A 23,743-nucleotide genomic window follows, 5' to 3' on the forward strand; every position below is an offset into this window, starting at 1 on the left:
CGGGAACACGCACTGACATTGAGTGACAGCTAAGCACCACTCACCTCCGCCTGTCGCTTTTCACCGTGCAGATCAGGACAACTACCAGCAGCTGCTCGGGGCCCTGGACTACTCCTTCCTGTGCGCGTACGCCATCGGCATGTACCTGAGGTAGGTCCGCCTGAGCTGGCGGGGCCCTGGCCCGTGACACCATTCCATGCAGAGCCTTCTCAGGTGCGTGCGCCGAAGGCAGGATGCGTGACACGAGGCCCGCTTGCAGCCCCTTGCCTGCCAGCCTCTTCTCAGAGACCAGGAAAGAGTGAGAGCCGGTGCACACTGCTGGGCAGGGAGGACTCTCCACGATGCCTTCCTGGCCTTGGGTTCCGGACACACGGCAAGCCCTGCCGGGATGGTCGCTGAGGAGCAGGGCGCTGGTGGTGGCTCCTGGTGATGCTCAGCAGAGCGCATCCTCGCCTCTGCTTTCCGGCGCTGCCATCTGTTTACGTGTCCCAAATCACTGAGTCCACGGTTTGCCAAGTGTGTGCTGCACGTGTCCACCGGGACACCCTGCTCAGCACACACAGGCTCCTCACCTGAGCGCAGGGGCTGTGCGGGTGAGGATGCAGAGACACTGCTGGGATCTGAATCCCGGCTCCACCACCTGCTCATGTGGCCGTGGGCAAGTCCCTGTACAGCTTTGCACACGGGGGAGATAGTCGTTCTCACCCCAGAGGACAGGTGGGGCTGAATGCGTTAATGCATGCAGGGCGCTCGGCACGGTGCCGGCGCGTGGCGCATGCCCAGCGTCTGCCACACGTGATTACTCTCCTGGGTTCTCCTTGCTCCCATTCTTGAACGGACTAGGAAGGCGGTACATGTTAAATGAGTAACAGGACATGTTGGGGGCGGGTTAAATACTGGAATGATGTCAGTCCAGCCGGGTTGTGGGGGGCATGAGCATAATAGAAAGTAAGGCCTTTAGCCCAAGAGGTTTTTGTTTGGAGACTGAGATCTTTAGAGGTTCGAGAATCTCGGGGATTCTGTCCATGTTGAGCCTCTTCCCTGAGACCCACCAGATGCGGCGTCATCAGGACCTGGGCCCCACCCTAGCCCAATGTCCTTGTGGGTGGGTGGTGCCAGCCAGGCAGTTCCCTCTGGTGGAGGGTGGTGTCCTTTCTTGTGTTTGCGTATTTGCATGGTGCTGCAGATAAGGGCGGCAGCAGACAGGGAAGCTGAAACGAGTGGTGCACAGCAGAGCAGGAGAAGTACCTGTAAGCCTCCGGCTTCTCAGGCCGGGGTGGCACCCAGGCTGCCAGCCTGTCCCATCTTGAGGAATAATGTTTCTTTTAAGATTGCTCTCACTGGACACCAACAACCTATAGAATAAAAGACCCACAGCTGGAGTATGTTTCTCTCAGTGACTAGAAAACAGTATTTAAATGTCCTTCTCAGCTGGGAGTGATTTTGTCCCTCAGGAAACGTAGAGCAACATCTGGAGACATATTTTTTAAATATGGTTGTCCCGGCTGGAGAAAGGGTGCTCCTGGCATCCAGTGAGCAGAGACCAGGGTGCTGCTCACATGCTACAGCACACGGCACAGCCCTCACCACGAAGGTCACCCAGCCCCAGGTGGCAGGAGTGCCGAGGTGAAGAAACCTGGTTTAAATGAAGTGCTTCTATCATTGCTTATTTACCAGCAAAGACCCTTTTTCAGGCATCTGGCCACTGAGCATGACCACGAGAATCTGGCCAATGTGGAGTCCACATGGGCTCTCCACTGAGCAGGGGGTGCACCGCTCCCTGGCACGGCTTTTCAGCGCCACCGCGGCGCACGGATGGTGTGGCACAGCAGATACAATTAGACTTGGTGGGGACCTCACGGCCAGCTCCTGCCTGGCAGGTGTCAGCAGGTGTGCGTGGCCTAGAGTCGGGTAAACATGGAATGATGTCCATTCCATCAGCCTCTCCGGGTGACTTAATAGCAGCCCCCGGCCAAGAGGCTTGCTCATGGTCACGGGTGATTCCTTTTTATGATGTTTGCCTACAGCTTGACAGTTGAAATTTTAACTGTTATTTATATAAAAGCAGGATTAACTAGCTGGACAAGTTTGTTGTTGTTTTTTTTAATTGGCTGCCATCATATGTGTAAGCCATGGTGTTTGATGTTTATTATTTGACAGTTAGTGACTGTCACTTGAAATAAAAAGTCTTAAAAGATGTTTCCAATTACCAGTTTCTGGTTAATAAAGGCCCCATTGGGAGGTCATTGTGATTAAATCTTCTTGGAAACAGTAGTGCTCTGTAGTTCTAAAAGCTCCGAGAACAGCCGGAAAGCATCCGGAAGGAGATCGCTGGGTCATTTGCACTATGGGTGTGTTTGTTTTCTCATATTCGTCTTTTTTTTCTCCTCAGCGGCATAATAGGGGAGCGCCTGCCAATTAGGTATTACCTAACTTTCGGAATGCTGGCCAGTGGTATCTTTACTGCCCTGTTTGGGTTAGGATATTTCTACAATATCCACAGTTTTGGATTCTACGTGGTAACTCAGGTAATGTCTGGGTCTATGGCTCGCCACGCATGGGGTTTCCATGATGAGCTGGACAGGGTGCTCGTGCCGCAGGTCCCTCCCTCCACCAAGAGAGAGGATGGCAGGGGGTGGAATCGGGACGGGGGCCTGGCGGACCTGTATCCTGTCTGACATCAGCGTCAGTGCTGACATGTAAGGTCTCTCTTCTGTCTTCTCTGAAATTCCAACATCCATGCAGTTTTCCTTAAGTTTCAGGAGTTGCCTCTTTTAAAAAAATATATACTTTTTTATTGATTTCAGAGAGGACTGGGGAGAGAGATAGAGATAGAAACATCAATGATGAAAGAGAATCATTGATCGGCTGCCTCCTGCACGCCCCACACTGGGAATCAAGCCCACAACCCAGGCAGGTGTCCTGACCGGGAATCAAACCATGATTTCCTAGTTCATAGGTCAACACTCAGCCATTGAGCCACACAGGCCGGGCAGGAGTTGCCTCTTAGGGAATCCTATCTGTCCACACCCCAGCCGGGAATCAAAGCAGGAGCCCTCTGCCCTCATCTGGATGAGTTTAGATGTTGTGTCTGTGACCAATCAGACCACTCAGGAGTCAGAGGGGTGTGGGGCGCAGCGAGGGCAGGAGGAAGGGATGACGTGGGCGTCATTGGCGATGGGACAGGGTTGGAGGTCGTCAGTGGGAGGAGAGAGCCTAAGGGTGCTCACAGCAGGTGAAGCCGAGACAGGCCTTGTGGCTTTGCCCTTCCAGCCGGGCCCAGCCCTTCCTGAAACACTTGGCTACTGCCCATCCCAACGTTCTTGAGAATAAATATTTACTAGAAATGGAAAATTACTTAAAATAATGAGTTCAACTTCAGAGGCTCTCCAGATAGCCTAGCAGGTGTTATAAAATCATCAAAGCAAATTAGACATAGTTTACCTTTAAAAAGGTTGCCACAGACCTTGAAAAAGCTGGACTGTTTTAATTACAAAAGCAAGTTACACTTTGTAGTAATATTTAAAATTATAAGGAAGGAGAAAAAATTTCCCCAGAGTTCCAGCACATTCCTGGAGGGAAGGCCATGCCTGGCTGGCCCTGAGGCTGGACCGGCGTGCAGCCCCAGTGGCTTCTGCAGAGCTGGTTGTCCCAGTGGTCATTGTAAGAGGTGCAAGGCTGGACCTGGTTTCATGTCGTCTTGTAAAGTTGCCCCTGACGCTCCTGAGATTAAAGTGAGCTCATTCACTAGTGCACTTGCTAAGTCCCTTCTTTAAAAAAAAAAAAAAAATATATATATATATATATATATATATATATATATAGAGAGAGAGAGAGAGAGAGAGAGAGAGAAGCCTAAGCGACCGTATGACCAGAATGACCAGTTGCTATGACACACACTGACATCCAGGGGACAGACGCTCAACACAGGAGCTGCCCCCTGATGGTCAGTACACTCCCACAGCCAACCGCCTTTGGCCAGCAGGCCCCTATCGGTCTGCCACCCGCCCTCCGCCACCCGCCTGCCATTGTGGTGGTGCAGCAGCAAGAGAAGGAGGAGGGGGAGAGGCAAGGAACTGCATGGTGGTGAGGCACTGATGATGGCAGTGTTGGTGTCCGGCGTCCATTCCTTTCACACCCAGCTGACTGTCACCTCCTCTCCTGACCCCGCTGGGGCCTTTGGGCCCCGATTAGCCTGGCCCCTATCGGCCCTGATCACCAGCCAGTCCTAGGGACCCCACCTGTGCACAAATTTTGTGCACCAGGCCTCTAGAGAGAGTGTGTGTGTGTGTGTGTGTGTGTGTGTGTGTGTGTGTGTGTATAAAGGAGAGAGAGAAACATCATGCCCCCTACTTGGGATCGAGCCCGCAACCTGGGGATGTGCCCTGCCCAGAATCGAACCGTGACCTCTTGGTTCATAGGTTGACACTCCTCAACCACTAAGCCACACTGGCCAGGCATTAAGTCCCTTCTTGAAATGTAAGCTCAGGGTATTCTTAGAAGGAGGAGAAATACTTTCTACAGGCTTTAGATCAAAGTTAATCTCACTTCAGAGTATCATTAACAACAGTACCTTCTTCACAACATAAGAAGTGAAAGCATGCAATTTGCAAGCCATATTTATAGGACTATCACATTTCTAGATAAAGAAGACAATTTTTTCTCTTCTTATAAAATTTGGATTAGACAGCGATTGAACCCCTTGGCCCCAGGCTGTTAATAGTAGTTCATCTTCTAGCAAGAGATTTCCTTTTCTTTCTCTTCCCCACTTATTCTAAAATTTTCACCATAGGCATGTATTAGATCTGTAATTATAAGTATAGATTAAAATCTTTGGCTTTTGGGGCTCACATCAAATAGGGTCTGACCCCCTTCTTTTGTGGGAGCGCCAGCTGTGCTCCCAAACGTGCAGAGAAAGGCAGCGTCCATGAGCCCCCTTGAAGCAGTGCTCCCCATGAGCTGAGCCTCCCTTCACTCTCTGTCACAGGTCATCAACGGGCTGGTGCAGACCACCGGCTGGCCCAGCGTCGTCACCTGCCTCAGCAACTGGTTTGGAAAAGGAAGGTGAGACTTTGTAAAGTGTGTGATTGTCTAACCACCTGCTGTACGCCTGGAACTAAAGCAAAAATAACATTGAATGGCAACTGTGACGGAAAAATAAAAGGTTTTAAAAAGGAAGGTGAGAAAAGGCCACCCTGTTTCCAGCAACATTATTTTGTAAAAGATTTTTTTTTAAAAGACTTTATTTTCAGTTTTTCTTTAGATTTATTGTGTGTGTGTGGGGGGGGGGGGGGGACACTTTAACTAGTCTATGAAATAAAATCATTAAAACTTCTGGGACCAGAGGTTCTGAAATGCAGGTGGCCTTTGTTCCAGGAGATGCCCACCCTGCTGTGGGCGGGGCGGGTCTGTCATTCTGCAAAGCTGACCAGCAGCCTGTCCTTTTCTGGCCTCCTGGGGGCCTGGGAGACGTGCAGAGGACACCCTGCTTCAGGCCACATTAAAAATAAGACCCAAGGCACATGGAAGTGTGACAAGTCCTGACTAGTCACCCAGCGCCTAGGAGCAGAGGTGCGCTCTGCCTCTGGTGACCTGACTGCAGTCCAGATGCCACAGTAATGCTGTGTGACCCACAGCTCCGGCCAGGGCAGGGTTAGGGAGTGTGGGGAGATACTGAAAATGGGGAACGGGAACGGAAGCCAGCTCCCTGAGCCCCATTCAGCTACTCCATCCGTTGGGCCAGTCAGTGGAAACGCGTGTTGATGGGCTAGTTCATCAAATGACTGGACTTAGTCTGCAGAGGCACACATTTAAATTTGGGGTCTTCCAAGAACTTCAGGAAAAGGCCCCATTCCTCTTTTTAATCATCAATAAAGAAGCTCTGAGTGAGATATGTAAACACACCTAAGTCTCCGTGAGGTGCAGCCCAGTTCTCTGCAAGCATCCCAGCCCTGCGTCCTGCAGAAGTTCCTGCACCGCCTCTAGTCCTCGACCAGCTCTCATGCGTGGCACCGGTGCCATGTCCCACACAGCGGGCCCACGTGAGCTTCTGGACATCATCTGCTGCCTTGTGTCTTGTGTTGCAGGCGAGGTCTGATTATGGGGGTCTGGAACTCCCACACCTCAGTGGGCAACATCCTAGGGTCCTTGATTGCTGGCTACTGGGTGTCCACGTGCTGGGGCCTGTCCTTCATCGTGCCCGGGGCCATCGTGGCAGCCATGGGGATTGTGTGCTTCCTCTTCCTCATTGAGCGTAAGTACCCGAGGCCTGAGAGAGGACCACCCCGAGGGCTGCGCCATGCGTTGCTAAGAGAACGGGCTGTTGCTTCGTCCTGTGCAGGTGTGTGGTTGCCCTGGCTCCCCCCACAGCAGATAGACTTCCTTCTTCAGGTGCAGGCTTCCCCGTTAGCTGTTTCTCTGCTGGTCATGCTGGATTTCCTGCTGTTTCCTGGTTTCTGGAGTAACAGGTTGAAATTCCTCCCACCTGTCCCCCTGCCCTGCAGCATCCGGCATGCGGGTTTCCTGTGTCCGGGAGTCTCGCGGCTTCCTCGGGCCTGCCACGTCACTCACCTCCAGGGGCGCGGTGCCGGCCCGCACCTGCTCACCCAGACTGTGCTTTCCGATAAGGTGTATCTTGGACAGTGTTGTAAAACCATGGCACAGCTCAGGACCATATATCTTACCTGGGGGAAGAGTGTGCCATTCTAGACTCAGTTCCAAACTTGTTTTCATTGAATTTCAAATTAATTTTTAAAATAGAGGCCCAGGAGGACAAAGGTTCTTAGGTGTGGCAGCGATGGAGAAGCTGGTGCTGCCGGATGCCAGGGCACTCAGACTCACACGCCTTTAGCTGGACCCGAGTGGCACTGAGTTCTGGGAAAGGTCCTCTGTGCCACCTGTCTTCCTCCAGGCTGGGTCCTGCCGCCTGCTCTCCAGGGCGTCCTTTACGCATTAGTCACCTGAGAGCCAGGCACTTCCTCTTCGCCAGCCCAGGGTTCCCTGGATGCAGTGCACTGTCTGCCCGAGGTCTGGAGTCCACAGTGACCTTTATTCTCTTCCTCAACCGATAAGAGGCTGGTGCTGGGGGAAGGCGGAGGGTGGCAGAGGGCGGGAGCTTGCTTGCTGGCCTGGCCTGGGATCTGAGTGCCAATCCCCATGCAGGTCCATCAGCAGGGCCGGGCCGGGCAGGATTTCCAAGAATAAGGAAGCGTTGGCTTGGTCTTTTGTAATCAAATGAGTGAGAGCTCCTTCCCACTGAGCCACCACTCCTGTGGCTCCTGCGGGGTGTCGGGTTGGGGAGGGAGGGGTGAAGCTGAGATTCTGAACAGAGGGCTTTCCTGGAACTGCCTTCCCATCATTCCCATCACCTCTTGTCAGCTTCCTCGGATTCCAGGGGTCCCCCTGCTGGCTTCCCGCACCGTACTGTGGTGACCGCAGGGCTCTGTTTCTCTCCTCCTGGGTCCACTCTTGGGGCAGAAAAGCCACCAGAGACCATGCCTGTAAGGCGGTCCTACGAGATCTTACCGATGTGGGGGGACAGGTGAGCACCTCCGGACCTACACTGTGCCTTCTGCCTCCCTGGCTCTCCTGGCCGCAAGCCAGCACTGACGGCGATGGGAGGTGCCGTGGAACCAGGACCTGGCCGCCGAGCCCAGCCTCCCTCCTGTCTCTGCTCTCTCGTTCCTCCGCTTGGTGGTTTTTCTTACCGACAGTCTTAGCCTCCCGCCTTATTAGTAACTGTATTCAAGGTTCCACAAGCTCCTCAATGAGGCCCCTATCCCTGTTCTTGGTGCCACCAAAATCCTTCCCTGCCCCTCCTTCCCTGCTCACCACACCCCTGGCCTCCTCTCCCGCATGCTCCATACTTTGTGGGGCAGTGTCCTCAGTGCACTGTGGTCTCCCACCAGAGCCCTGGTCCTCCAGTACCTGATCTCCCTCAGTACCTGATCTCAGTACCTCATCTCTCTCAGTACCTCATCTCACTCAGTACCTGATCTCAGTACCTCATCCCAGTACCTGATCTCTCTCAGTACCTCATCTCACTCGGTACCTGATCTCTCTCAGTATCTCATCTCAGTACCTCATCTCAGTACCTCATCTCACTCAGTACCTCATCTCCCTCAGTACTTCATCTCAGTACCTGATCTCAGTGCCTCATCTCTCTCAGTACCTCATCTCACTCAGTACCTGATCTCAGTATCTCATCACAGTACCTGATCTCTCTCAGTACCTGATCTCTCTCAGTACCTTATCTCAGTACCTCATCTCTCTTAGTACCTCATCTCTCTCAGTACCTCATCTCAGTACCTCATCTCTCTTAGTACCTCATCTCTCTCAGTACCTCATCTCAGTACCTCATCTCTCTCAGTACCTGATCTCACTCAGTACCTTATCTTAGTACCTCATCTCAGTACCTGATCTCTCTCAGTACCTGATCTCAGTACCTGTTCCTGCAGTCACTCTGCACTGCTGGCACTTCCTTCGGATGGCTCATCGCTGCTGGAGGTTGGCTGTCCTTGTCCCACCGCCCTGGCTACTCCTCTCTCCTCCCCCAGCCTCTGCTAAGGCCGGTCCCCCATCCCTGGTTCACAGCCACAGGGCACCTTCCAGACTTGGTGTTTGTCTGCCTTCCCGCTGCAGGTCTCCCTTTCAGCCCTCCTCGGTGTCTCCCACGGTCACAGCTCTGCTCTGAGGTCACACCTGCCCCTTGATTTAAAATCTGAGGTTGGCTGTGATTTGTGTTGGAATGAAGACATCTCTCAGATTCTTCCTAATAACGAGTGAGCGCACTCCCTGCAGCTGTTCTTCCCATGTCATCAATAGGACATTTTCAAGAGGGAGAGGGAGTGGCTACCGCATGCCGCGTGCTTCCTGTGTTCCAGGCCCGGGCCAGGCGTGTGGCTGCCCAGGGAAAGGGCCCGAGGCTCAGGTGCTAACAGACCTGCCCAAGGTCACTCAGCAAATGGGGATGTTGAGTGTGACCAGGTGCCAGCTCACCGTTCAGGCTTTCTTAAACTCTGGCCATGGATCCCTTAGGTCCTGGGATGGGTTCAATTAAAAATAGTTTTTTTTATTTAGATGATAATCTTTTTTAAATTTTATTTTTTAATTGAGTTTATTGGGGTGACACTGCTTAATAAAATCATATCGGTTTCTTGGTTCATTTCTGTTCCCTCCTCTCCCTACTCCCTGAGTGTGGGGCTGAGCAGCGAAAGCTTCGGGTACCCCCTCCTTGTGACCTGCTCCTTCTCCCTGCCCAGGGCTAGCCCCGAGGACAGTGCCCACCTGTGGGCCCCTCGTGTCTGCCTGAGAAACGGCTCTAGGACGTGTCCCAGCCAAGGGTCGTGTGCGCTCATGTCCCCCAGGCCAAGGCCCGGGAGAAGCCCACTTGTGGGCACCGGCCAAGCCCCGGGAGCAGGGAGGCCTCCTGGCTGGCCCTGGGCGGGGCACAGGGCGGGCACAGGGTGGCTGCGGAAAACCCCGGGTGAGCTGCTGGCATCTCTTTAGTGGCGACCACACATGTCAGGTGGGACCAGCAGTGCCGTCCCTGCCGACGCACGTGGGGTGAGTGTGGAGGAGCCTCCAGTCCCTCAGAAAGTGCTCGGCGAGGCCCGGGTCACCCTCTGTGTCACATGGGGAGGAGCTCAGCTGTGGGAACTTTAAAGCCCATTAGCTCAGTTTGTTTCGAGGCAGTTAAACTGTTTCACCAAGTGATTCAAAGACCAGCCTCGGCGTGGGGAGGGGGCAAGCTGTTTAAGGGCAGCCTCCGGACTCTGGAGAGGTGAGCGTGCTTCCCCCCGGCCCACAGCTGTGCTGGCCTCTGGTGCCCAAATGCACCAGAGTCATTTCCAAGGCACAGGATGGAAAGCCAAGCTTCCAGCTTTGTTACTCTTTCACGTGTCCTTCCTCCTGGCATTTAGATAAAAGGCACTTTATTCTATTTCAAGATGGATGTTTGGTCCCCAGTAATTTTCATTTCTAATTCATTCCATACACTCAGCAACTCCTCACCCATGTCCCCTGTAACCTTCTGTTCTGAAATGCTTTTCCTGTCCTTACATTTCCTCCCGGAAGTCCTCCTTCCAACACGCTTCGTGTGCCTGTCACTGCGGTGTGCGTGCGCTCGGCGTGTCTGGGGTCACATGTGACCTGTTCTCCGTATCGCACAGCAGGCTTCATGCTCCTGCCGCTTGCATTTGTTGGGGGCGGAGGGAGGGCAGGGGGTGTGGGTTCTCTGTGGGGTGGCCGCCCTGCGCCCTCACCCCACCAGGCATGCTGCCTCGGGCATTGTCTTTTTTCTGAAATTGCTGCTAATTGAGTAAAAGTGTCAGATGGGTCTTGTTTTGGTTTAGTGTTTGTGTTGGAGGACACGCCTGGCCCCGGGTTCACACGTGACTGCATGTTTGGTTTTTCAGATCCGAAGGACATCGCCTGCTCGTCCACCCTGGTGGCGGTAAGGACTCGCTCTCTGCTCCTTGCATCCCTGCTACAGTGAAGTGAGGTGTAATTCTGGCTGTGGATTCAGTCCTCGCTCTAACTAATTTTTTTCCTCCCAGCATCCGAAAAGCTATGGGAATGGCGTGCACAGGTTCCGGCTGCAGAAGCAAGCCCTACCCGACGAGAAGAAGCTGCTGGTGAGTCACCCCGAGCCGCTGAGCAGGCGGTCAGAGTCGCTGCCTCAGGGACCCGTCCCAGACATCCAGGGTCCTCACAAAACTGGGTCTCGCGTTTCATCAGTAAATCTCGAATTTGTCCTTGTTAGGCTTCTTTGGGTAGCAGGCTAAGCTTACTTTACATTTTTAAAATCAAATTTGACAGTCATTCATTCGTTCCGCAAGTATTTGCAGCACTCCGTGCAGCGGGCACTGCTCCAGGTCAGGCTGTGCCGCGAGCATCGGTGGCACGTCTTGTTCCTGTGGGACTCCCATGGTAGGGGGCGGGGGGACAGCACCAGCTAAATGCCAGGAAGACGGAGAGCGGGGAGAGGAGCAAGCTCTCCGGTGTCTCTTCTCATAAGGGCACTAATCCCCTCAAGGGAGCTCCCCTCCTGACCAAAGGCCCACCTCCAAATACCATCACATTAGAGATTGGGGTTCAACACATGAATTTGGGAGGAACACAAATATTTGGTCCACCCCATCAGGTCTTAATCGATGTCCAAATGGCTCAATTCCTCTTGGATTTTTTTTCAAACTATGACCTCCTGGTTCATAGAGCAATGCTCAACCTCTGGGACAAGCCTGCCGGGCCCTCTCCAACTGATTGAAGACATGCCTTTGCCTTGATGCAACACCTCAGGCCCCGTGTTCTGATTCAGCTACTCACCAGTAAAGCTGGCCACGTCTTCTGATTAAATGTCACTCTTCCCTTTCCTGGTCCTTCTATGAAAGTCTGTTTACTAGCTGTCACCAAACAGACAGTTACCTAGTTAGAGGCTGCACCACAGGCAACCTCAGTGCAGACGCCATTAGGTGGTTGTTGGCCCTTTCAGAGGGGCCTCTGAGCACTCACCAGGCTTTGGTCCTTGCCCTATGTTGCAGGAAGAGCTCACACACTGCAGATGGCTCTGGCGGGCAGGCAGGGTGTCCCCCAAGTTCAGCAGGAAAACCTGGCGCCCCCTTTCCCGGAGTGACCCAGCTCAGACCCACAGGACCTGAGTGGAGTGTTACTCAGCCCCCATCATGACTGCCTTTCAGACAGCACTGCCTACTTTGTGTTTGTAAACTCCGTGGAGTTCTGCAGTTCTCAGCCGGGGCAGCACCTTGGGCCTGCTGGGGCCTGCTCCTAGGACCCCTGTAATTGTCCGGGAGCAGCCTGCGCCCAGACTGGCGCAGAGCCCCAGGAGACTCAGGGCTCAGCCAGGGTTGAGAACTGTGACTTAGTCTCTTGACCTGGACAGCTAGCATAATTCGTGAGAGAAAAGTTTACTTCCAAACTCAAGTGGCAGCTCTTCGTGTTCATGTATTTGTATGGAATTGGCCGTAGGAAGACAGTGTGTTTTCACATTGGGGGCTTGTCATCATCATGCTGAAGCATCACGTGTGCGGTAAACATGACCATGTTTACCCAAAGGCCAGTCCCCTGTGCCATGTCTGCCAGGAAGCCACTTCCTGGCCCTCAGGATGGCGTCCTGCTGCCCACGCGAGGTGCTGGGCTGAGCCCACGTTGTGGCCATGGCTGGCACCTGCCCCCCCCCGCATTATCCCAATTTTTGTTCTTCGCTAAGTATCGAGAGACCGATATGGCAGTGCATTGTCATCTTTTTGTTTTTAATAAACCGCATTTGTAATCCAACTGGCATAGACTGTAGTGAGATAAATACTTACAGGCTGTGTGATTTTGTGGAAAGTCTGAAATACAGAGAAACATTTTAAGTCCTTGAACTTCATAGTTCAGTCATGAGCAACAGTTTCAGGCCATCTTGCTCGGACTTGGAACCCCATCCCACCTTGGGGACCGCTGTTCTTTGCTTTAATAGTGCAAACTTGTCCTTTAGCAATGTCCAGAATCAAAATTTATAAAATATCAGAATTGGTTTATGCATTTTAAAATAATATTGGTTCTGATCATGTTCATTCATTGTGAGCTCCTTAAAAAAATGCAGGCTCATAGAAAGCATGTATTGACATTTTCATAAAAATTGCATGTAATTTCACCACTTGATGATAATCATTGCCAGGTTAGAATTTAGCTTCTCTCTATACTACATTATATAGTTACCTTGTTATATCTGTACACTAGAGGTCCGGTGCACGAAATTCATGCACAGGTAGGGTCCCTAGGCCTGGCCAGCGATCAGGATGGATCAGGGGTCTGGCTGCTGGCTGGGGCCTTCCTTCTGACTGCTGGCCAGGGCCTCCCTTCCCTGGCTGCTGGCTGCTGGCTGCTGGCCAGGGCCTTCCTTCGTTCCACGCCACCCATGGTGGTCAGTGCACATCATAGCAAGCAATCGAATGCCTAGTCTCCCGGTCGAACTTCTGAGGGACACTTTGCATATTAGCCTTTTATATAGAGAGATATTTAAACATATATAAATATTCATAATATATGTATATATTCCTTGAGATCATGATAAAATATAATTTTGAGTATTTTTGAGCATATTTCCATGTCATTAAAATCTATAACTTTTTTTATAGCTGCAAGGTATATTATTACTATGGATGGACTTAACCAGTTTTCCTCAATGGTGGTTGACATTCATTTTATTGTAGTTTTTCATCGTCCAAATTATTTTTCACAAACAGATTCCTAGAATGGCTGGGTCAAAGGGTTTTGCATGTTTAGTTAGTGCTTTCTAGAAACACAGGGAAGCTAATGATTCTAAGCGATGACTGCAGTGAGAACGTTCTCCAAGATGCCCTGAGGCTCTCAGGAAGCCCTTAGCCATCAGGAACCCTGGCCTCCCTTCGCCAGAGGCATTGACAACCTCTTCTTTCTCTTTCCGACGGGCCCCCTCCAGGACCCAGAGACGCAGTGCTTGCTGCTGTCGGACGGGAAGTATGCTGTCCATCAGAACCACGTGATCACCCTCCCAGCCGAGGGCGGGGGCAGCATGGCCGCCATCAGCTTCACCGGGGCCTTGAAAATCCCCGTGAGTACCGGCCTGGGAAGACTTCCAAGGGGGGCGTCTGTGCATGTGGTGGATGAAGCTGGCCTTAGAAAAGGCAACTGTGATCCACAGTGCACAGGTCAGAACCTCAGCGGGGCCAGTTCCCGGGCAGCCCAGCCCTGAGCAGGGCCGCAGTGTCTGTCTGCCTCACACTATGTTTTAAAAAGTTTTGAAATGAGTTGTCTCCGTTTAGAAATTCAGAAATTTCATAGACAAACAGGCCTCTCATCGTCCCTTGAGAAACCTGAGTCCCTGGCCCTGCTGGGCCTCCACACCCTGTGTTCACGCCTCCCTCCCAGCCGCCTGCTGGCCCCTGAGGACCTGAGGTGGCCCGGGGAGGCACCGGCCCTGCGTTCTCCTCTGGGGGGGTGGGCCCGCTCGACTCCCTCACCCATGAAAGTGCTTTAGGGGCCCGGACCCGGTCTCATTGAGCCGTGCTCTACCAGGAAGGAGGGCGAGGGTGCAGACGGAAAGCTGAGGGGCCACAGAACCTGGGTTTGTTCTTTGTTAAAGATGAGGCGAGCTGTGTGCAGGGAGTGGCTGGTCCTGGCTCTGGGCAGACAGGCATGCGCACTGCCTACTGGTGGGCCCTGTCTGTGACCAGATGTGAAGGAGATTCGGGGAGAAGGTGTTCACGACAGGGCTGGGGGCCCTGGCTGGTTTGGCTCAGTGGACAGAGCACCAGCCTGTGGACTGAAGGGTCCCTGATTCGATTCCAGTCAAGGGCACGTGCCTGGTTTGCAGGTTCAATCCCCAGTAGGGGGCGTGCAGGAGGCAGCCAGTCAATGATTCTCTTTCATCATTGATGTTTCTATCTCTCCCTCTCCCTTCCTCTCTGAAGTCAATAAAAATATTTTTTTTTTAAAAAAAAAAAGGAGGCTGGGGGCGGTGTGCAGTGATGAGATCTCTTGTTGCTTCAGAGTTTTCTGGTGTTAAATGCATGGGCTCCTCAGCAGAGAACCAGGGACTGTCAGAGGACATGGAGAAGCCGTTTTCTTCTAACACGGCAAGCAGAGAGACGGTGAGGGCACCACAGGAGCAGAAGCAGCAGGAAAAGGGAGAGCGACCCTGCCCCGTGGGCCACGGCAGCCAGGCCGTGGGGGCCGCTCTGGAAACTTCTGAGCTGCCGCCCGTGGGCACTCGTACTCACAGGAGCCAGCATGGCTCTCACACGGCCAAGACCAATTCACTGATGCTCGCCCTCCGTGAGCGGGGCAGAGGGACGCAGCCCCAGAGGCCCCTTAGTGCGTGTGTGGGGCTGGAGGGGGAAGGGCGCACCCAGAGCGTAGAATCACGCAGTCACAGCCATAAAGGGACTTGGAGGACCCGCTGTGGAACAGATGGGCCCGGAGCCCGGACCTGCTTTCAGTCAAGGGCGCTGCAGCCCAGCCTGGCCGCCCGCCATTGAAAGAGAGAGAGCTCTGGGCTGGCCTGCAGGAAACACTGTTTTAAATAGAAAGTTATTTTTAAAATTGTCTTGTTAACACTAGTAACCTTTCTGTTGTACCTTATTGTGTAGCTGCCTCGAATACTTTTACTGAAAGTGGGGTACACACTAGTTAAGAAATGCAAGTGGGGTTGTGCAGAGAGCAGGCTGAGAGCCCCGGCCAGGCTCACCCCGGCCCTGCCTCCGAGGAGCTGGGTTTCCAGCAAGTGTCAGCCACTCGGAGCCCCCACTCCCTCATCCGTCAATCGGCTCAATGCCTGGTGTCATGCTCACTGCTGTTCAAGGATTGAAGGAGGTCACTTAATTAGAGCTCTGAGCACAACGCCAGCTACATGGTGAGGATGCAGTGAATCACACACACCCTCCCGCTGGGGTACCCCCTGTGCGAACATCAGCTCCTGAACACGGAGCTCCTGGAGGAGCTCAGGACGTAGAGGAGTCCTCTGGTCACTGCATAGACGGCGTGTGCTTGCCTCACTGTGGTGGGGCCTGGGCATGCAGTGTTGGGAGGGCCAGGGGGATGTGTGACCCTGTTCTCACTAAAACTTCCCAGGCGGTACCGGAATTGGCTCACAGGCACCCGCTCTTTCTAAAAGGAGAGCTCCAGGGACCACAGACAGGCATTGTCGGGTAGCCATCAAACTCCAACCCTCGTTTCCTCACGAAGATCTGCACTGCTCTTCCGGGTGTTCCCCAGCACCCACAGTTCGGGGGCAGGCAGGGCGCAGCAGCCCCCATCCCTTAGAGAATGGGCACATGTTCTGTGTTCCCCGTCACTGTATAACGTGCGGTGGTTTTGAGTTTTGGTTTCAGGGGAGAAAGAAATAGCCATGAAATACTCAGTAACCAGGTGACTCTCTGCTTCATCCTGAACTTCAGTAGCTAAGCGCTCAGAGAGAAGTGGTGTGAGGGTCACATCAGTGTGTATTGTCACTGACTGAGCTGATGTAAAGACGGGTTTCTTCTTAAAGGGCAGCCGTGAGCTGTAGGAGCCTGCGGGAGTTGTCCAGGACCCACATCCCAGGCATCCTGTGCAGCCACACTGCCCCTCTCCCCGCCTCCGGAGGTGCCAGCCCAGACCAGGCTGTGGTCTATGGGCGTTGGGGAACTGGGGCGCGGTAGCATATTGAAGTAAACACAGTGAGTGCACCTTTGGGATAAGCGGCTTGCTCTCTTTCAGGGTGTGGTCGAGTTCTCCCTGTGTCTGCTCTTCGCAAAGCTGGTCAGCTACACGTTCCTCTTCTGGCTCCCTCTGTACATCACAAGTGTCGGTGAGTGCCTGCGGCTGGAAGCACAGGCGTTAGGCTCTGTGCGGAGGCTGGGATCCGAACACCCTTCAGCTGCTGGTCCCTTGGACTTGGAAAGCAGAGGCTCATGATGCGTGAGGATGTGAGAGACACACTTCTGAACCCAGCGACATGAGTAGTGGACACGTATAGACAAAAAGGCAGCTGGGCTGGGCACGTTCTGTGCCATGGTCTTAACCTCGATGGGGTTAAAGGGCTGACATGTCCGTCCCAGCTGTGGCTGCTGGTTCCACGGGGTCTCCCTGTTCCAGGGCAACCTGCGTTTAAATCGAGTTCCATCAGATGTTGGGCCACAGCAGGTGATGAGCAGGAGCGGAGGCCCTGGGGAGCTGAGATAATAAGTGTTTGATGGTCTGACCTGGAAATTGCTTCCTGGGGATGAGCTCCATTTGAGGGAAGAGCAGGCAGTTGTCTTATTTCCCAAGTCCAGCAGGGCTGATGCTGCAGGGCAGTGATGGCGAACCCATGACACGCATGTCAGAGGTGACACGCGAACTCATTTTTTGGGTTGATTTTTCTTTGCTAAATGGCATTTAAATATATAAAATAAATATCAAAAATATAAGTCTTTGTTTTACTATGGTTGCAAATATCAAAAAATTTCTATATGCGACACAGCACCAGAGTTAAGTTAGGGTTTTTCAAAATGCTGACACGCCGAGCTCAAAAGGTTTGCCGCCCACGCTGTAGGTGGTGACAGAACATACCAGCTCAGTAGCAGCGTGCACGCCCGTGTGTGACCATGACAGGAAAGGCAAGAGGGGTCCAGACGTTCCTAAGAGAAAAGGTCCCGCATCCAGGGGCTGCAGCCTCGGCTGAAAGGGGATGGGGATGGTCAGGATGGGATGGTCAGGACAGGATGGTCGGGGTGGGATGGTCAGGAAGGACGGTCAAGTAGGACCCAGAACTTCTGGGTGTCCCCCTGAGAGGTGGGGAGATGCCAGCTCTGCTGAATGGACAGGGAGGAGAAATGTGGAATGTGGGTTTGCAGGGTGCAGACTGCATGTTCCCAGGGTCATGAGGACAAGCGGACATGGCCTGGGCCCGAGCAGGAGGGCTGACTGTCACAGGAGGGAGGCTGAGGGGACAGTGAGGGGACCGGCATGTTAGCAGGGGCGGGGTTTGTGGGGGACAGGGAAAGCAGTAAGGAGCTCAGGGATCCTTCCCTGTCTAGCAGCCCCACTTCTGTCCTGTGCTGCGTGGAACCCTGGCGACACTGAACCAAAGTGGGAGCCAGTGAGACTCAGCAGGACCCGTGCTCACTGGGGGGCTGGTGTTTAGTTCTCACCTTTCTGTGTGTCCGCCACATGCGGGGCTGCTTGCTTTCCTCCATCGGAGTTAGCTGGCTGCTCCTCGGTGTGCATCATGCTTAGGAAACAAGGGTGTGGTGTGAGCATCTTCCTCACAGCGACGCCCTTCGGTCTAACAGATCACCTGGACGCCAAGGAGGCGGGCGAGCTGTCCACCTTGTTTGACGTGGGCGGGATCTTCGGTGAGTCCATCACCCCCGGCTCCGTGCGTACAAACAGTGGCGCATGAGCACCCAGGGCCCAGGACCTCAGAGCTGGCTTACCCCTGAGAGGACGATGTGCCCCCTGGGTACCACCTGCGTGGGCGCATCCCCTCCCGCGTCCTGGCTCTGCCTCTGCACCTGAGCTCTGTCAGAGACGGGTGCCCAGCAGGCGGCAAGCGGGTGGTATTAGTAACCTGACGGGGGAGGAGGGGGGCTTTCAGGGCCTAAACCAACCCCTTGGCTCCCTCGTTGTCTCGCTGGGAGGTGCCTCCGGGGCACTCGTGTCTGACCACAAGCACATCGGCCTGTTGGGAGTTCAGGCATCACTGAGGCGGCTTCCTGTTAACGGAGACATGAGCGGGGACTTGGGAGAGGACGTCACTGCCTTCTCGCCGCTGTGACTATGTGTATATCCTGCTTCCTCTCCATGGGGCCTTGCCCAGGGAGGCAGCCCTCAGCACCACCCTCTGCCTGGCAGGTGGGATCCTGGCAGGTGTCATCTCGGATCGGCTGGGGAAGAGGGCCTCCACCTGCGGGCTGATGCTGCTGCTCGCGGCCCCGACGGTGAGCTGCCTCCCTCTGCCCTCCACCAGCCGGCTTCCCGCCCGGCCCAGGCTCACTCCCTCCATGGCGCAGACCTCCCTCGCAAACCCCGTGGGCCTGCAGAGCCCCGGCCTCCCCGCTTCCTCCCCCCAGACTCCCACTGACCCTTCAGGATCCCCGCGCCATCCCCACCTCCCCTCAGCACTGACCCCGCCCATCCTGTTCACAGTGGGTCGCACTGATTTTGGTATTCAGTGGAGCCGACCTTGGCAGGGGACTTTCCGCTCTGCAGCTGGGTTCCTTATCTGCAGTGAGGAGACCGCAGCAGAACCTCACATTGTCAGTGTGAGGGCTAAAGGAACACTGTATCGTGACTGTCTTTACAACATGTTACATGTAACATTATTACTCCCCAGCTTGCATCGTCATCTGGTCTGCCACTCGGCTGGGCTGTGACTGTCCCCAGACCCAGGCCTAGTTTTCTGCCATCTTCGGTGGTGGGCACCGCCCAGCACAGACACTCAAGAACCTTCACTAAGGAACTGACTGCGTGTGGCCCCCAGGCCTCGGGCCCCTGCTTCCCCAGTGCAGCTGTGGGGTCAGTGGTTAGACTCCAAGAGAACTGTCCCAACCCAGTCCTTCTGGCCAGGAGCTCAGAGAAGGAAGCACCGCAGGGTCCCCCAGCTCAGGGCCCCCAGCTCAGCGAGCGCGATCGGGACCCGTGTGCTGGGTCCTCCACAGACGCCTGCCTGCAGCCCGCCCGGCCAGGGAGCAGGGCCTCCGTTCTGTTAGGGCTGCCCCTGTCTGGCTCCTGAGAGCCACCTGCCTGGCTTCTCGGAAGCACAGACTCCAGGGCACTCTCTGGGCCATTTGTCGTAACCCACGGTTACCCTGTTTCCGCCCGTTCACAGCTCTACATCTTCTCCACCATCAGCAAAATGGGCCTGGAAGCCACCATCGGTGAGTCCACAGGGCCTGCTTTTCCTTCACACACGTCCTTTGACCCCACAGCTTGGTGAAATGAAATGGAAAATTAACAAAGGAGCATTTAGCTGGTGTAACGAGCACTTGGCGAGGCTGAAATAGTCCCCATGTCCCTCTTTGGGTGGGACGTTGGGAGAGGCCCACAGGACTCCTGCTCCCAGGCACCAGGCCTGCCCATGTGCAGGTTGAAAGCCAGTGTGGGAGGGGGCAGTCCACCTGCCTCGGGCCTTAGGTGCCCAGTGGCCAGGAGCCACTCACAGAGGCCAGATGTCACCTGCACCCCCGGCAGGTGAGAGCAGGCAGCAGAGCAGGGCAGACCCCAGCCTTCCTCCCAGCGGGCTCCTGTCACTGCCACTCTGGGGGCAGTTGCATAACCCTGAAGGACTGTTTTTAACTCCACTGCCAACTCATGGCTCTGACACCTAGAAATACTGTTTCCATCCTAACAAGCCAGCAGTGGGGTGGGCAGGGATGAGGGCTGTGTGATCCCACGGAAAGTTACGGGGAGGCAGGTTGCCAATGGGGGATATCACGGAGGTTGCTGCTACCTGGTCCAAACGCGTCTGCACGGAGGAATGTGAACTAGAGGGCGGTTTAGGAAGTAACTGCGTTTCAGAAACGGGCACCGTGGTACCTCGGGGACCAGCATGCGGGGTCAGGGAAGGCCTGCCTGCAGATAAGGCTGTGGCTGGTGGTGGCCAACAGACCACAGGGGCATTTGCTATCCCGGGGCCGTGTGGTCACGTGTGTACTCGGTGCCCCGGGTTCTCGCCCCCTCGGTGTGTCAGCAGCTGCTGTCCATTGAGGTGGGAGAACGGAGTTCCGGGTCCGAGCACAGCCTGACTCTTGGGAAAGTGGCTGGACTGGCCAAGCACGTCTCAGGGCAACTCTGAAGGAGGTGTTTATGGCGATGGCCCTGGCAGCCCCCCGCCCTGGATTTGGGCCACCTTTCCAGCATCCCACTGGGGCAGGATCCCTTTCTGATGCCAGGCTGCCCACCTAGGGTTTGCTGAGACTCTCCCGGGGGCCCAGTTCTGCTCCCTAAATCCCCTGTGGTTTCTGGTTCCCACAGCCATGCTGCTGCTCTGCGGGGCCCTGGTCAGCGGGCCGTACGCGCTGATCACCACCGCCGTCTCCGCAGACCTGGTGAGTGGGCGCGTCTCAGTGCAGAGCCAGGGGACAGGAGGGCAGTGCTGGCCGAGGTGGTCACCTCTTCCATCCCTGACAACAGTGGTCTCTATCAGTACTGTGCTGTGTTTAGAAAAGCACTTAAAAAAAATTTTTTTTCATTGATGTCAGAGAGGAAGGGAGAAGGAAAGAGAGAAACATCAATGATGAGAGAGAATCATTGATTATCTGCCTCCTGCACGACCACCCCCCTCACCTTCCTACCCCCCCCCCCCCAGGGATTGAGCCCACAACCTGGGCATGTGCCCTGACTGGGAATCGAACTGTGACCTCCTGGTTCATAGGTCGACACTCAGCCCCCGAGCCATGGTGCCAGGCTAGAAGCACTTTTTTTAAATGACCAGTATCTGTCCATTTAAGAGTTTTCTGAGCAAATGAGGGGAGACTGTAGCCCCATTCTATAGACGAGGAGGCTGAGGTGAGGCCAGTGGTCTGGCTCACCCCTCTGTGCTGGCCTCGCAGGCCCTGGGGCCGTGGCAGTGAGGCCCGCTCCTCCCGGGTTCGGCCCACTCTGGGTGCCCACCCTGTGCCCGACCCTCCACTGGTGTGGGGCCTGCAGACGAGCCAGGCGGGGGCCCAGCCCTGGGAGGACATGTTCCAGACAGGAAGCCACCGTGGTAAAGAGGCAGTTCCTGTGCAGGACGGTAGATGTCAATGCCACGGTGGCAGGAACCACCCTCGGCCTTGGGACCCCCAGGGACCACTGCCCGTCTTCCTGGAGAAGGGCCTGCTGCCCAGGCGACAGGTGACTCCCGATCCCGGAGACCCCAGTCCAACCCGAGGAGGCAGGCCATTCCCACCTACAACGTGGAGGACAGACATGTCACACGGTATCATATGCCGGCACCTGAAGGGAGCGCAGCACTAAAATACAAAACCTTTTAAAAGTAGTTCCCTGCATAGATAAATGGGGAGAAGATACCTGTGCCAAACTCGGCCCTCCAAGAGGAAGCGAGCCTCCCGCTCCTCGGTGTGGGTTGTCTGCCACCTCCTTCCACAGGGGGCAGGTGGGACAGGAAGGTAATGTGACTCAGGGATACCTGACAGACCCGACCTCTGCCAGGGGTCAAGGTCAATGACAACAGTGATAAGCATGTTGACACGTGTGCCCTTGGTATGAAGGGCCGAAAACGGCACTTATCCTCTAGTTTTTCTCCCCCAAACCCACTCCCCATCTAATCATGAGGAAAACATCCGACAGATCCCAACAGAGGGGCCTCCTACTCCTCACAGCTGTCGGGGTCACCAGGAACAAGGGAGCCTGGGAACCCGTCACAGCCAACACGATGACTCAATGTCATGTGGGCTCCTGGACGGGAACCTGGGACAGAAAGAGATTAAACGTCCAATAAAAAACCAATGCTATCCGAATAACGTATAGATTTTAGTGAACGCCGTACTGGGTGGTGAATTATAACAGACGTAGCATAAGGAATGAACACAGGGGAAGTGGGTGCAGGACTTACAGCCACTCGAAACCTTGTCAGTCTTTCCAAGATGGGCTCTAGGGCAGATGCGCACGCTCAGAACTGCTCTCTGAGTTCTTGTGTAGGTTGCCCTGTGGAAGGCTGGGCCCCTAACCCCCCTGAGGCCCCTGGGGTGAGCTTCACACCGATTTCCCTCTCTTCAGGGGACTCACAAGAGTCTGAAAGGAAACTCCCACGCCCTCGCCACCGTGACCGCCATCATCGACGGAACCGGGTCTGTAGGTACGTGGGTATTTTTAGCTCTAAATTTAATTGTCACAGGGGAACCGCACGGTCACGTCCTAATTAACAGATGCCACGATTCCAGTTGCTTTGGTGACGTTGGGATCAACCGGCCTTCTTAAAATACGAGCAGAGCAGAAGCTCGTGCAAGCCCAGGGGACCAGGGGGTGGGCACAGTCTGTCCTCTTTGGCCGGATGGTTCCAGAAACGACATGGGCATGAGGCTGGTTGGAACTCTTCGTCAGTGTGAAAGCACCCAGGGTTTCATAAAGCCGCCTGTTGGCAAACTCCGGCCTGGCCGCGGTCCACTGGCCCAGTGATGTGTCGCTGTCATCTCCAGGACAGAATCTATGTGAATGGAAATGGCAGGAAAAATAACAGGTCCCAAAGCCGGATTCCAGTGTGAGCAGCCTTGCTGAGGTTCTGGGAGATCGTTCAGTAGCATGTTCTGAAGGACAGAAGGTGGTCAGGTACAAAACTCATCCTCAGAGAGGGGCAGGTGGTCACCGGAAACCACCAGCCTGTTCTTACCAGCCAGTCCGAAGGCTGGCAGCAGCAGGCCGTGTCCTTGCCCTTCTGGAGCTTTCATGTGCACTGTGACCGCTCCCTGCGGAGGCCCCGGAGCCACCTGTGTGGGCCCTTGGCCGCCCGTTGTCTAGGAGTTCGGGCTCAAGCTTCTGTGCTCCCCAGGGTCATAGCAGCCCCGTGTTTGTCCTCATCGTTGGTGCCTTCATTTGCTGGATGAGGCTAGTGCCCACCTCTCTGATGTTTGTTTTAAAGTGAGACCATCCCCTTTGGGGCATCTCTTGGGCCTACAGACATGTCCAGGAAAGGGAGGTGGGTGCTCTGCCCCCTGGTGTCTGCGGGCAGCTAGACTCCCCACGTGGAGCAGGCCCGCTCTGCCGGCTCACGTGGCCCACGAGAAACTTCCACAGCTGGGAGTCACGCTCATGGGAAGCCGGGCTATGGTGGACGGGACTGTGCAGCCTGCGCTCCGCCTCCTGTCCCACTGTGAGCCGCTGTTAGAGGCCATCAGAGCTGCTGGCAGCACTGGTTGCTGCCAGAAAGCAAGGATGGGGCTCAAAAAGAGGGAAGAATGAATGAGGAGAAAAACACATCTTTCTTGATGTTCTCAAAACAAGAGGGAAGCAGAGGTACCTGCCTCAGAGGGAGCCGCTGCGTCTGTAAAGGGGCCGCGCTGAGCTGTGTGGGAGAAACCCAAGCGCAGCTCGGAACCCCTCAACCTCACGGAGGACGAAAGAGGGCACCCGAACCACGTGTGACCCCTCCACTGACCGCAGCCCACATGCACAGGCCTGGCAGGGACCCGGACCTCCAGGCTCTGCCGCTCCAGTGCACCGCCCCGAGGGTGCGGTCGCCATGGAAAAGGCACACGCTTGTCCACCGCGGTGTCTCCCTCATTATTTCTCTCTGGAAGTG

General features: G+C 54.8%; 1 protein-coding gene across 2 annotated transcripts in view; it reads left to right on the top strand.

The window, feature by feature from the left end:
- The window catches only part of SLC37A1 (solute carrier family 37 member 1), a 42,843-nt gene that overhangs the window by 13,339 nt on the left and 5,761 nt on the right, over nt 1-23,743 (top strand). Inside the window, exons 5-17 of one of the 2 annotated variants that reach the window (XM_059686535.1) lie at nt 72-150; nt 2,393-2,528; nt 4,988-5,064; nt 6,087-6,253; nt 10,416-10,453; nt 10,557-10,634; nt 13,463-13,594; nt 16,240-16,330; nt 17,796-17,858; nt 18,331-18,443; nt 19,334-19,382; nt 20,479-20,552; nt 22,225-22,303. In XM_059686535.1, the coding sequence (XP_059542518.1) occupies nt 72-150; nt 2,393-2,528; nt 4,988-5,064; nt 6,087-6,253; nt 10,416-10,453; nt 10,557-10,634; nt 13,463-13,594; nt 16,240-16,330; nt 17,796-17,858; nt 18,331-18,443; nt 19,334-19,382; nt 20,479-20,552; nt 22,225-22,303 (1,176 nt within the window). The remainder of the gene's footprint in view (nt 1-71; nt 151-2,392; nt 2,529-4,987; nt 5,065-6,086; nt 6,254-10,415; nt 10,454-10,556; nt 10,635-13,462; nt 13,595-16,239; nt 16,331-17,795; nt 17,859-18,330; nt 18,444-19,333; nt 19,383-20,478; nt 20,553-22,224; nt 22,304-23,743) is intronic. The other variant, XM_059686536.1, reaches the window with a different exon arrangement.

This window comes from Myotis daubentonii, chromosome 3 (assembly GCF_963259705.1).
Source record: "Myotis daubentonii chromosome 3, mMyoDau2.1, whole genome shotgun sequence".
NCBI lineage: Eukaryota > Metazoa > Chordata > Mammalia > Chiroptera > Vespertilionidae > Myotis > Myotis daubentonii.